The following is a 14,387-nucleotide window of genomic DNA, read 5'->3' as shown; positions in this document are numbered from 1 at the left end:
CCCGATTCAAGAGCACATGATCTACCGTGTGCATGACAGAAAATGTGTTCTTGATACTGAGTTTACAGTTCAGATCTTCAGAGGTTTGAAACTTTGGTGCAAGAGACCTGATTTTCAGGTTTAAATGTTGGAAAGAAACTTGCATCGGGGCTTTAAAGACACTGTGTGTGATGAATGTAAACACAAGGTGAAGTCTTAGCACATGATTAGAAACGGCTATAAATCCAGAGGGGTGTTTTTCTGTTGAAAACTTATTATATGTGCTCTTATTCTGAAAAGAAATCCTTATTTGTCATTTATAAGCTCAGCTCTTCAATTAAACATAAATACACCTGGAGTTTGTACGTTCAAAAAAACTTCTGACGGATCTCTCGAAATACTTTTCATAACATCTAATTTTTTCCCCTCTGAAGTTTAATCTTTTGAAAAATTTGTGGGCTCTCCTCTATTGGAGCCGCTCATGTACTCTGCTAATGTGTGATTGTTTGAATTTAAGCTAAGCCCACTGCCAAGAAGGAGGGCTTGTTTTCATTTTAAAAAAAAGAGGGATGTGTCTGTTTAAGAAAGAGAGAGAGAGAGAGAAAGAAAGGAAAGGACGGGGCAGGGCGGAAGAGAGAGAGGGAGAGAGGGAGAGACTGAGGGAGAAGGAGGGGGTTGATGAGATCATTTTCTGGGCCTGGATGAATCAGCTTTTCTGTCGGTAGAAAGAGAGAGAGAGGGGAGAGAATTCAGCACTCTATTAATCCACATGAACAACTGGCCACAGCAAATGAGAAGCACTTTGAGATGTCAGCTGTGACGGGGTGTCCCCATGGGATACTTACAGGGCATTAAGTTAAAATAAACCAGAGACACCAGCATTGATTACTGTAGGTCAGACCACTTGTAATGTACACTGATATGAAGATTATTGAGTTGTGTGTGTCAGACATGTGTTTACGGCCTGTTTTTTCACCAGTCAAGTGAAGCAATTTGTAGAAAAGAAAATATAACTAAGGATGTGACATACTGTCTCACTAAAACAATTTTGACAGACTCTTACAGGAGGGATTATCCAGTGGAAACCAAATAGGTGTATGAAAAGGAAACATCAAAGAGCTGTAGGATGGTCTTAAAGAGCCATATGTTTGCCAGATGTGTGATTTAAATGTGCCAAGGATTGACATCTGTGATTAATAATAGCGCTTAATTCAACTTGATTGCCTTATAGGGAATGGCTCTCAATGGATGCAGTTAACTTTGAGGGGAAAACGTTCAAGGTATTTGTGATGTCTAAACAAAAGACGTACTTTTCTCCAGTGCAGATGCTGATACCAGAGGAAAGATCAACTCTTTGTGTGTTTTGGCTCCGATTCAGACAATTTTATAACTGTGATCGACAACAGCAAGTCACAGATAAGGTAGAAAGTAACTACCAAATTCTTTAAAACTGTCACTTATAAATCATTTAAATTAAAGTATCATCATTAGATTACATCATTCATTCATTAAATGTTGGACAGCCTGTGTCCTTCAGTCTTGTGGTGAATAAGCAGAGGTCACTGATGCAGGTCCAGTCAGTATCCTGTGAGTCACAACTGCAGCACCACACGTTTCAATACAACTGGCGCCACCTACTGGCAGGAAAATAACATCAGCAGAATCAGTTGTACTCCCTCTACAGCCAAATGAAAAATCAATACAGCTTAAAATGTAGAGCTCTACTCCTCTGAAGATCAAGTCCATAACCTTGTGGGACTAAAGAAAGTCTTTTATTTGGCACAGTAATGTGTCCTTAGGCCTCCCTCCAGGCAGTGAGACTTCATCACAAGACAGTGGAGTTGCAGAAGTCTCAGACTGCCCTAACCCAGACTGCTGCACACATTTAAAAAGGACCTGAGCTTACTCAAGAAGTAGAACCTGCTCTGTCCCTTCCTGTAGACGGCTTCAGTGTTGCACACCTAAGTACCTGTAGTCCTCCAACACTTCCACAGGATGGAGGGAAACCATTCAGACAAAGTCCTCCTGAAGTCCACGACCATCTCCTTTTTTTTTTGTGGCCACATTTAAAATGAGGTGGTTGCTCCGACACCACAAAGCGATCAATACGACCCTAGCAGAGCTAAATCATTATCTGTGGTTGAATTTGTAGCCAAATGATTAAGCCATGTGAAGGGAGGTGACGAGAGACTTAAAACTGCATATTTCAAGTAAGTCCTAGCCTTGGGACATTTACCAACTGAACTGAAAGAAATCAGATGATCCTCAGCCCCAAATCCCTCACCAAAAACCACTCATAGTTTCTGCCTCACCACTGACACCTCCACCCTGCCCACAGGGCTGCAACCTCAGAGTCATCTGACAACTGATCATTTGAACACATAAATCACCAGAACTTTTCCAACATAGCCAGACTCTGCCCAACACTTTCCTCTCCTCTGCTCCACACCTTCAGGATCGGTTATTGTTTTGATGTTTTAACAATGTAAAGTGTCTTTGTGTACCTAGAAAAGTGCTTTTAAATAAAACATTATGTTCAGAAGAAGGAAAGCTCAAAACTCAAAAACATCAAATCAGTAAAATTTTATTTCCCAAATTTGCCATCATACAATTGTCAGTTATGGGAAAAGGGGAAGAAGAAGCAATTATGAATGAAAAAATGTTTTACAATACATAGTCAAAAACTAAATCAGCTTACTTTAAAAAAAGCAACAACAGAAACAACAAAAAAAAAAACGTGCACAATACAAGATGTAGCAGAAACATGGGTAAACTAAAATAAAAAAATATGGAAACGAGCTGAAAGAAACTGCAAGATGTTTAAAAGCAGTTCTGTAACCACTGAACTATGGAATCATAAATTAAAAATCCTCATCTTAAAAATGAAATTCCACAAATGGAACAGTCGAGACGTTCTTCAGTAGGGTCGTTCCCTGCGCTCCTGGCGATGGTCCCTGAAAAATAAAAAAAGAATAGAACACGTCGATGTTATAGAAACAGTCCTGGAATTACTCGCTGGTAAGAGCAACACAAACACACCTTACTCCTACCTCATATCCATCTTTCCACCTGGTGGGCCCATCCCTCTTCCGCCTCTGCCACCCATTCGGTCCATGGGTGGCCCTCCACGTCCGGCCCCACGGAAGCCTCCCCTATCCATACCGCCACGTCCTCTGAATCCACCACGGTCGCCTCCCCAGCCGCCACGGAAACCTCCAGGGCCACCTGGGCCTCCAGCTCCTGCCGGGCCACCGCGGTCCATCCCTCTTCCTCCACGCATTCCCATTCCACCTCTGCCTCGGTCACCGCCAGGGGGGAATGGAGGGCCGCCGCCTAACCCTTCTGGTTTGGGGGCTTTGCACTGGTTGCACTCCATCCTCCAGGCAAAGTTCTGGTTGCCACAACCCCTGAAAGCACAGACAATTAAATTAAAAACTCATCTTTGAGGCTAAAGAAGAAGAAACTACACTATGAATTGATACATACGGGTTTGGACACTCCCAGTCTCCAGCTCTCTGCTGCATGTTGCCTCCTGTGGGTCCACCTCTGCCCATACCACGTGGACCACCTCGTGGGCCAAAGCCACCACGGTCTCCTCCACGGCCCATCATCCCTGATAAAACAAGGACATTACAGCTCCAGCAACTAGGATGCAGCTCACAGCTTCAAGACACTGAGCAGCCAATATTTCAGCCTTTAACACCAGTGGTTACTTGTAAAGAGTAGCGCTAACGTGCCCTTAAACAGTCTTAACACTAACATTCACCTCCACGACCCATCATGCCATCTCGCATGGGCATGCCGCCTCTCATCCCACCCATCATGGGCTTACGGCGGGCCATGGACACCTTGAGCCTTCGGCTTTGGAACTCTTTCCCTAAAATAAAAACATGAAGATAATATCAGCATTCAAACAAGTTAGATTAGCAAGATTAACTTTAACTGGTGCTTATTTGTGCAGTTCTGTTCATGGTCAATAAAGCGTACCATCAAAATGTTCCACAGCTGCTTTGGCACAGACTGGCTCCTCGTAGGACAGGGTGGCATCTCCCTTGGGCTTTCCTGTGTCCTTGTCTGTGTAGATGTTAATGGCAGGCTGGCCGAGTCTGCGGTTAATCTAGACGGCAAAGAACCAACTTTGTTGAGTTTCCACATTTGTTTCGCTTACACCATCATTTAGAGTGAGGAGCGATCGCTTACCCTGATCGGGCCAACATGTTTGAAGAACTCAGCCATCTCCTCCAGGTTAGCCTTCTCGGTCAGGCCTGTGATGTAGATTGTGCTGTTCTCAGAGTCATCCTGCTCTTCAGGGCGTCCTACAACAAACAAAGAGTAAAATTACAAAATGTTCTTAAGAGAAAGTATTCAGCTTATTAAAAAAGAATAATTGGGCGTGTCATGTGACTATGCTCACCCATTTCACGCTCGTCGCCGCTCATAGGTCCTGTAGTCCACATCAGGTGAGGGGGGAGGAGAAACAGATTGAGACAAGTGAGTGTGTGCAACTGAAGTTTAGTGTACAACACCTGAGGAGTACTACAAAAAGATAATCCAGACATTCCCTTATAAAAGCTGTCAGCCATATTGAGAAGGTGAAAATGGCACCTTATGGTACGCAACAATTCCCACAAGTGAGTATTTTGAATTGAAAATAGAAACACCTCAGACCCTGGTAAATATTTGTGTAAAAAGCCTCTAAGACCAGTCAGTTAGAAATCCTCGAAAAAAATAAAATAAAACAGGAATTCAGCTCAAGCTCGGTTTGTTAAAGCAGTAACGGACACAGTTGTGTGGAAATTTGTCATTAACCTGTCAAAAACTCATCGTCAAACCATAATCAGAGACTGAATTATATACCAAGTACCCCAGAGAAATGGTCTCAGGCATTGGAAAAAAAAAAAAGTCCCCCAAATTTTCAGATGTGTTCATGTAAATAAGTCTTTTCTCTTCTTCATACCACAATGTAAGACACATCAATACTCCAAACATCTGCTCAAAAACTTTTAAAAAAGGACTAACCAGTGTAATACTCGTTAACTTACCACCAGGCTTACTGAAGCCACCTCTGTCTCCAGCGCTGCTATGGGGGAATAAATGGAGATATGAAGGCGATTTCCCTTTTACAGCCACTTCCATGGCTCGTGCAAAGTGGCTTGATCGAGGGAGTAATCAAAACATTCCAACTAGCCGAACAGCAACTAAAAACTCCCCAAAAATTATAAATACACAATCTAATCGAGGGGATATTAAGATTAGCTATGTGCCATTCCTTAGCTAGCTGAATACAACGTCAGTGACAGTGGATACATTTGTGCAAAAAATATGAATGACTAACATATTTTCACTGCCTTTGAAAAAAAACCCAAACATTTGTACACAGAAAGATTTCAGATGCATTGATGGCCTACAACACCCCATTAATAATAATTTAAAGTTACAGCTGAATCGGGTGTGTACATGGGTAAAAAATAGATACAATGCATCTGGAATTTCACAAGATGATCAGGTGATCACATTCACCGGGTAATAAAATAAATAAAAAATACAATTATACACTGTTCAAGACAAATCAAACACCAAAAATAAATGTTTACAGTGTTTACCAGAGTTACGTTAACTTAAAAACAAAGACTTGATAAATTCATAAACCCGTCATGCTCAAAAGAAACAAACACCATCCTCAGTTCTTGAAAAAAGGCAGACCCCCGAATCTTTGTTTAAGCTCCCTCCTGCTGCTTAAGCTGGCGGCTCTGTACTGTGTACAGATACTTTTTAGAGAATAGATGGTTTAAAATGGCTCTCACTGTTACCTGTACGGTATAAATGTGACAAAGCATGTTAAAAAAGTGGTCAAAAGAATGTGATCAAACATTTGTAATCCAAACCACAAAAAACAATTGTAAACATTTCAAAATGACAATGTGCATACCCGTCCCCCGCCTCCCCCCAGAACAGACAAATATACCTGTGCAGAGCTACGATGACCCTAAAATGAAAACTAAAAACATCTGAGCTACAGCTGAGTTTCTAAGTGTGATTTAGGGTTATTTTCCTAGTGCGGTTTGTTTGTTTTTGTGCATTATTTTAAGACTGCTTGATTAGAGCGATCATGTATTGGGGAAAAAAGTGTTTTATGGATGTGTGTATCCGCTGCACCAAAACCCATAAAGTCATGCAGAACTCCATTATTTTTTTTTTACACTTGTGAACCAGAAAATATGAAACCATCTAAAAGAAAAACCTTTGCATCCTTAAAAAAAACACACCACCTGAAATAACAGCTGATGATTCTCGTGCCATTTCTGACCCAAAACCAAATATTTAGGAAACCAAAAAACCAAACCTAAAAATGGAAACCTGTCAAGTGAATGTGTAGTATTTGAGAAACCAAATACGCTGCTTCAAAAATGGTATGTCGTTCAATCGTTTAGTTTTAACCAACCAACCTAAACAAATGTACAGTACAACCTGTGTTCATCTCAGTACCTCTGGCCTTTTTTCCTGGTCACCGATTGTCAGTTAATCTGATTTGGAGTTGGGTCAAATCATTTCCGACTTCAGAGAATAATTGACAATGCAAACCAAACAGGGAGCAAACCGTTCAAATCTTCATCAAGAGCAAATTTGATAGGCATTTCGTTGAAGGTACCAGAGTAAGTGCGTCGTGGACAAGCTCAGTTTTACTTTCATTATCATGAGGGATAAACCTCTACATAGAGACATACGACAGAAAAAAAGTATACTTGAATGCCAGTTTTTGCAACCAAGCAGAGATCAGACTAGAGCTTGAAATTAATGATAAGACCCTAAATATTGTTACTGTGAACAAATATCTTTGTCCTGTAGTTACCCGTGTCAACATCAATTACACCCATTTTCTTTCCTCTAACTTTGTTAAAAATGTGCGACACCAGAAAACTGCCAGTACATGTGGCAAGTAAAAAGCAGTGAGAGCGTTTAGGGGAAAAAAGGTGACTCAAATTTGCTCTCTGTGTGACCTTAATGCGAGTAGTTTTCAGTTTTCACTGATGAATTTGAGCTTGAATTGATATTGAAACACTGACCACAATAACCCATTCAAGAGATACAATAACTTTTTTAAGTGGCATCGAGTAAATTCTGACTCAATATTGGAGCTACAAGCAGTTCCTCATTTTCTTTGTCTCTCTGTAGTTGATGCAATTTATGACTGAGGTCTTGCAGTACCATTACGTTTGACTAAGTTTGTGGCATCATTTTTGCTTTTTGGCATTACTTCTTGGGGTCAACAAATACTTAAAGAGAAAAAATAAAAAACACCCACAAACTGAAAAAAAAGTGAATGCCTTTGTATGTGTAAAAAAGAAAAAAAAAAAACACATCAAGAGGTAATATATTGACCCAAATTCTGTAGTTTAGTAAGCATAAATATACCTGAAGTGAAACCATGTACTGCATTATACCAGTGTCTATTTATTAAGTCCTTTATCAATGTTTTGTTGCGAGATCTTGCAGGACACGTTAACTTTTAGTTAAGGACTACAGCATGACAAGTGAAAAGATTTATGCAACTTCTAATTGCATTTTTCTTGAAGCAACTGTTAAGTATGTGTGATGACCCATGGTATGATTTGTGTTGCTGAGGCAGTGTTTGAACCTTCCCTCCTTCCTTCCTTAAAGATACCCCATAAAAGTTTTGATTTACGCTTCTATCACCTTCCCTGACCAATCCTGAATATGCAACCTCTCACCTTAACTTTGTTATTCTTTCATAATCAATGTTCTAGGCTGTTAAACCTAAACATTTATGCACAGGTCTCCAATCAACATCACCTTGGATTATTAAACAAAAACAGGACAGACCTTTTTCTTACCTTTGGTCAAATGAGAGACAGGGCTGAGAGAAACTGGATGAGAACTGCTGCCATGAGCCTCAGGCATCATCAGAAAAGCCCATAACATACCAGCAATTCTTGCTGATAAATCATGACCTTCCCATATAATAAAAGATTAAATTTGCATGAATTTGGATTATTCCAACTGTTTTTGGTGTTGACTCGTCTCAGCCCTGTCCCCAAGTGACCACAGCACCTGTAAAATTAAGATTACATGTGAGTTCAAGTGCTAAGGAAACACACTTACCCCATGCCACGACCCATGCCTCCACGCCCACGATGCATCATTCCACCTCGATCAAAGCCTTCCCTGCCGGGGCCCCTGCTCTCCCCTGTGTACCTCGAAGATTCAGAGCCAGAGTAGCCAGAACCTCCACCCTGTCCATCCTGTCTGTAATTATCTACAAAAAAGGAGGAGCACAAATGTGTCAAAACATACAGCAATCAGTGAAGTTTTACAGTGATAAACTGTATTACGCATGGATGAAAAGCAATGCTTACTGTAATGGTTGGACTGGTTATAACTGGGTGGACCACCTTGTTGGCTGTACTGGTTGGCTGGTGGTTGTCCATAGGAACTAGCAGCCTGGGGAGGGTAAGCAGGAGGAGCCTGTTGCTGCTGCTGGCCCGGCTGCTGGTATCCCTGCTGCTGTCCGTAGCTTGCCTGTTGGGCCTGGTAGCCCGGCTGTTGCTGGCCATATGCTGCTGGCTGGGAGTAGCTGCTCTGGTTGTAACTAGCCGGCTGGCTGTTAGCATTGTAACTGATAGAGAAAGGAAGACAAATCATTAAGTAAAAAGTTAAATGTTTTTTGTGGAATTCGCTTGTTATTTGGTTGAAGGAGTACATACCTCTGTGGTGCAGTGGGAGCAGCCTGCTGGCCATATCCAGGGTAGGCAGACTGGGCAGTGTACCCTGGCTGAGACCCGTAAGACTGGGAGGCTGCTGGAGCAGCAGCAGCAGGAGTGCTGTCATAGCCACTGGCTCCATAACCCTGGGTTGACTGGGAGTAGCTATGTGTGGTAGATTGGGCGGCAGGATAGCCAGCTGTAGAAAACGTCAGTATTGGTAAACAGGTCAGATTTCATTCAGTCTGTTCCAACCCACTGCATCCAGAACCACCTCAAAATGAGTCACATGCTCCTCATCTTAATGACTGACCTGATGCTGGCTGGCCATAAGAGGACCCATACTGTTGTTGCTGCTGGGGGTAACCTCCGGTGGCAGGTGTTGTCTGGGTGTAGGTGCCGTCAGCAGCAGCAGGCTGGGCATAGGATCCATAATTCTGTTGTCCGTAGCCCTGCTGAAAGGAAGAAAACAAAACATGTGTCAGACTGCTACGTACAAACATCAAGTGACTTGTTACAATAATTAGTTTAACAAGTGGATTAGGCCACACACTCTTTGAAAAAGTCTTGGGAGAAACTGGGGATGATGGTAGGAGGAGGACCTAATCTCGTTCCATCAATGCCAGGCACCAATTAATCCAATTCAAGGTGATGCACAGGCTCCATTATTCAAAATCTAAACTACACACAGAATCGTTCCTACCATTTCCCCTCCGTGTGATCAATATAACCCACATTTTGTGGACATGTCTAAAACTTTAACTTTTGGTACAACATACTCAAATAGTTTTTTGACGCTTTGTGTTTGAACCTACTCCAGATACTGCATTTTTTACAATCTCCAGATCCCGACTACAACCACAATGTTTCTGAGCTTATGCATAGGTGTTGATTCTAAGACTCTGGAAGTGTGTTGTGCCTCGGGATAAATCCTGATTAAGAGAGCCCACTGGAGAAAGACTAATATGGCAGCTATATCTGATTTAACTTTGCTAAATAGCAATGAAATTCATAGAGCACCATCCACCTCTCATTGTTTCACTGAATACATGAGCTAGGCTGAATTATCCTAATGATGCAGCGGTGTACTAAATTATTCTCCTCAATGTGCCCTGGATCTTTTTCCCCCCCCTTTTGTTTCTATTTTGTTGTTGATGTTTTCTGACACATCTGTTAAAGATATTATTTTCCTGTAGTGAGCTATCTGGATCTCTCAGTGTTTTCCCTTCATTCAATACTGCTTCCATGTATATTTGAATAAACAAATTCAGTCTTTTAAATCATCCATAGCGTTGAAATGGTGATCGTGTTAGCAGCACTGAGTAATGCACATAAGTCAAATAACTCAATCTCACCTGCGCAGACTGTCCGTAACTTTGTGAGGGTTGGGCAGCATAAGAAGCATACCTGTAAAAAAAACAAACAAATAAGTTTTATTGTCAGAGAATATATAGAGATACTTCAAGCATCCAGTAGCAGCATGCAAACATACACTGAACATACAATAAAATTAACCTATAACACAGTATCCATGTGTTAAAATTAAGCTGAGATAGATCTAAATTTAAATGTACAGAGAAATTAAACATTTGTAGCATCTCTCTGTATGGTCATCCATAGAGCTGACTGTGCACCATTTACCAAAGAAATTCATCTAGAAACCTCAAACCTTTGTAACACACACAATTCTATGTATCATATATTAAACAATCTGAGTCAGACAGATACTTTAATCGTCCCCAGCAGCCACCTCCATCACTGTTTGGTGACATTTTAAAAACAGAAGAAACGCAACAAACTCATTCGCTCACTTACTAACAAACTAATGCACAATAAGCATTCGTCATTGCATTAAATGAAGTGAGGTGTCTTACCCCTGCTGAGTGCTGGTCTGGCTGTAGGAGCTGTAATCCGCTGCAGAAAGTTAAGAAGTGTTAGTGTTAGTTTGCGCATGCGCAGTCGGACAAAACAGTCTTACGCGCCAGAGCGCTGAAGCTAAAATGCTAACAGCCGTCGGTACGTCGCCATAAATCATTCAATGAAACGAGACACTGCTTCAAAACTAACGTGTAAAAACGAGTTACAGAAACATGTACTTAAAAACTCATTGTGTAAAAAGACTTTGGGTTTTAACCTTGGTGTGCAGAATTAAAGAAATTAGATGGAAAAAAATACGACGGTTAGTGGACTAGGCCTCGAGCTTAGCGCTAAAGCTAAACGATACTCGACACCGCGGCAGCAAAGAGGCGGATTAAACTCGTGTGGATTCATATTTATAACACACATGCACTCAATCGTTTACATAAAACGACACAATATGTTTTAAATCGGTGTAAAAGATCGTAATTTTCCACTAACCTGGAGCCGACGCCATTTTAGTGTGTCTCTCTCTCTGCAGTGCAAGACGACTGGACCGAGCCGGAGGCTGCACTAATCTACCTCCCGTGGCGGCAGCAGCCAAATCTCGCGAGATTTACACACCCTGGCAGAGCTCGTCAATAGATTCCAAGGGCCCACGACTGACAGGGGCCCAAAAAATAGGTAAACACCAGTATAAAATTATTAAACCATCATCATTGAGTATATATATTTCAAATAGAATAATGAAATTAATTATCTCTTTATTTTTACGTGTTTTGGGCAGTAAAAGTTAAATAAAAAAACGGCCTTTAGCACATTTTTATGGTGGCTTTTTAATCTTGCATCAAATAGTGAACTGCACTGCATACTGTATGCAGACTTCCATGCATGTACAAATCACCAGCAGTAAATATTGTGTTAGTACTAGTATTGAGCTACAAGGCGCAAAACAGTTGCAAGCCTTTGATTAGAGTTATGTTACTTATGTATGGTATGTACTTATTTTGAATACAAAGAAAAGAAACTATTTATAATTGTCAACCTCTATATTTTATTAGGGAAATTTCACATCCATAAATGTAAATTTCATGTGTAAACAGTGAGAATAAATAATGTATATTTTATGAGTTATTGTACAGGTAATGTTCCTGACACTGTGTATCTGGTGTTAACTATTCATCACAGTGATGGCCTGTGAGAAGAAATTGTTCTTGTGTCTGTACAGAGTTTGTAGCGCCCCCTAGAGGGGAGAAGTTGAAACAGGTTGTGTCCCGGGTGTGATGGATGGCACCGATGATTTTCTCTGCAGTCTGTTGTAGTCTTTTCCTGTCCTGTGTGGTTGCCAAACTAGACAGTAATCGATGAGCAGAGAACAGACTGTATGATGGCTGTAAATGATTGGTGATTAATGTGGAAGTTAGAAATAGAAACAAACCAACAAAGATGGGCTCCACACACTTTTGGCAAGTTAGAAAAGCAACAGATTAATAAGGGATGAAAACACTTGGCAAATAATGTAATAGTTTAGAATACACAATTCAAGCCATTTAAAACACTAAAGTTTAGATTTATTGATATACAAGGTTGTTTCCACAGGAGGTTTCCAATTTACTTTTCAGAGCCTGGACCAAAGCTCTCCTCAGTTTAGAGATGACAGGCACAGATAGCTGCCTTCCAGTCAAAACTCTGGGATCATTTTCCTAATATCACCATTGTAAACATGAGATGTTTGATGGTTAACCAGCTGTGAGTGTTATCCTGGGCTTTGAGAAAAGGGAGCCGGAGGAGCAGTGTGAGCATTTGATCCAGGAGACAAGCAACAATAGGAAGCTGCTGAAGAAACTTGGGGACTCCCTGCTCAGAGAGTTGGCTACATGTTAGATAACACAGAGCTAATTCACACACTGCAGGAAGCAAAGTCAAAAGCCAGTGAGGCCAGTTCGACTGCATGCAGCAGCAATTAACTCTTGGACATTGTTTGATGTTGTGATCATCAGGTATTTGAGAAGTTGGCAGAGAAGACTTTACGGACACTGATAAGGCTACTGACCTGCTATCCTGTTCCTCGTATTAACTGAAATGTCTCTGGTGTTATCTGTTACAGATAAGATTAAATCCATGCCACTGAGAAACACAGCAGAGCTACTGCGTCTTTATTCCAACGCAGCTAAATATATTTGGACTCACATAATAGACCTGCTGCCTCAGACAGGTATGATTTGGCATCTTAAATCATTTCAAAATAATAAATACTTCCATTGCTTGTCCGCCTCCACTTTGAGATCAGAGTGCTGAAGAGCATCCCTGGAAATAATATTTACTATTTTCTTTGCCACTTTGCCAAGTGATTCCTCTCTTATGACCTTTACACACTCTCATGTGCCTCAGGTGAATCTGGTGGAAGCATCAGCAGGGACAAGTACATCAGCCAGGTGGCCCAGGAAGTCCAGGACAAGCTGCTCAAGTTATTCAACATAGATGTGATCCGTAAAAAGTTTGGCACAGAAATTCCCCCGACCTCAGTGATGCGGCTTCAAGGACTGGAGAAGTTTAACAAACTAATGGTTTGCATGCAGTGCTCTTTGACTGAGCTGCAGAGGGTGAGGAGGAGGGGCAGAGGACAACAAGATATTGGGAAAACAGACAGGCAGATGTTGTGCTTGCTTTGTGCTTCAGATTTGCTCTGATTCTTGGCTGGTGAGGTTGGTCTGACCAGTAATTTGGATGAGGCCCGTTTTAATGGTCAGATCCCTGCCATTTGGCACCTGACAGTATAATTCCTGGGTGAGGACGCATGCAGAATGGTTTGTCTCTGGATCTTACCATAACATACACACAGTTGACCCAGTACCACAGTGAGGATGCAGTCCTTGACAGAGCTGGACAGGGTAACAAAATGACCTTCACCATCAGCAGCATGATTAGTGATGAGTTATGAAGACTGATTGTCTTTTCCTGTATGTGGAAGGAGCAGTTTGGGACACTGAAGAGGGCTGCCTCATGAGGAGAAAACCAAGAGCTCTGGTTGTTGAACTGCTCATTGTCAAAGTCATCATCAAGGACACAGAACACCTCTGGTTACTGGTGTGGACCACAGACATTACAGGCCTCCATACAACGCTTCAATTACCTATTTTGATGGTGTTCACTAACTATCTTGTAGTATTTCTGTGTCTTTTGTACCACAGAATATGCTGCAGAAAGAGGGTGTACGCCACATTTATGCAGAGGATTGCCATGGGTGTGGGGTTGATGTTTGAGGCAGTCTGTTTATGCCTAACCGAGGACAGAAACAAAAAAGTTAGGATTAAAGATTGTTCATGATTTTAATAATAAATTGTGAGACACATACTGTTAGAAAACAATCGACTCGTATTCTATCTACTTCAAAGTGTTCATTATTTTTCCACTAGATGGCAGCAATGCTGAGCTCTTCACACTGAACAGTGGCTCCAGAGATTTCTCTTTAAAGTGCCAACAGGCTCAATGGGTCAGGATCTTTCAAGCCTAAAAGTCTATTTCTATGTATTAATAAAGCATGTTTGCAGTTCAATAATATTTGATTTTTCGCTTTCTTTAACAAGATATTTCTGTTCATTCTTACAAAAGGACAGTGGATGCTGAATATTTCTGCTGAGGTTGTAAGGGGAATGTAAGCTGCTGCATACAGTGGAAAATGTACCACTGACCCGAAGCTGCTAAAGTTTTCCACTTTCCACTTTTTTTCAGCTGCTCTCTGCTGTATAGGTAGCAGTGTTTGCTTTATCGTAACTTTTAACAAACAGATCTAGTGCAGCGCTGAGTAATAGAGGCTGCTGAGGTCAGCAT

The 14,387-nt window shown here is 41.3% G+C and overlaps 1 protein-coding gene across 8 annotated transcripts; it reads right to left on the bottom strand.

The window, feature by feature from the left end:
* Window positions 1-2,618: 2,618 nt before the first annotated feature.
* On the bottom strand, window positions 2,619-11,169 carry ewsr1b (EWS RNA-binding protein 1b). Of its 8 annotated transcripts, none has more exons than XM_019275443.2 (15): window positions 11,058-11,169; window positions 10,574-10,613; window positions 10,055-10,106; window positions 9,013-9,151; window positions 8,703-8,898; window positions 8,355-8,614; window positions 8,101-8,254; window positions 5,022-5,059; window positions 4,394-4,423; window positions 4,180-4,295; window positions 3,967-4,096; window positions 3,740-3,856; window positions 3,466-3,592; window positions 3,030-3,386; window positions 2,619-2,933 (listed from the first exon to the last, which is right to left on the bottom strand). In XM_019275443.2, exons 1-15 carry the CDS (start codon window positions 11,071-11,073, stop codon window positions 2,897-2,899), a joined length of 1,809 nt encoding a protein of 602 aa, XP_019130988.1. In that variant the 5' UTR covers window positions 11,074-11,169; the 3' UTR covers window positions 2,619-2,896. The 8 variants fall into 8 exon arrangements, with proteins under 8 accessions (XP_019130988.1, XP_019130994.1, XP_019131003.1 ...); XM_019275449.2 differs by having other exon boundaries at window positions 8,391-8,614; window positions 9,013-9,154; window positions 11,058-11,168; XM_019275458.2 differs by having other exon boundaries at window positions 3,746-3,856; window positions 11,058-11,168.
* Window positions 11,170-14,387: the final 3,218 nt, after the last annotated feature.

This window comes from Larimichthys crocea, chromosome III (assembly GCF_000972845.2).
Source record: "Larimichthys crocea isolate SSNF chromosome III, L_crocea_2.0, whole genome shotgun sequence".
NCBI lineage: Eukaryota > Metazoa > Chordata > Actinopteri > Sciaenidae > Larimichthys > Larimichthys crocea.
The sequence above is the reverse complement of the archived record's forward strand: the minus strand, read 5'-3'. Positions and strand labels throughout refer to the sequence as shown.

What these genes read in the sequence shown, in the direction of transcription:
- ewsr1b (XM_019275439.2), bottom strand. An exon ending in TTATGGCCAGCCAGCATCAG is followed by an intron (nt 8,899 to 9,012) that starts GTCAGTCATTAA and finishes CGTTTTCTACAG; the next exon opens with CTGGCTATCCTGCCGCCCAA. An exon ending in GACTGGGAGTGTCCAAACCC is followed by an intron (nt 3,387 to 3,465) that starts GTATGTATCAAT and finishes CTGTGCTTTCAG; the next exon opens with GGGTTGTGGCAACCAGAACT.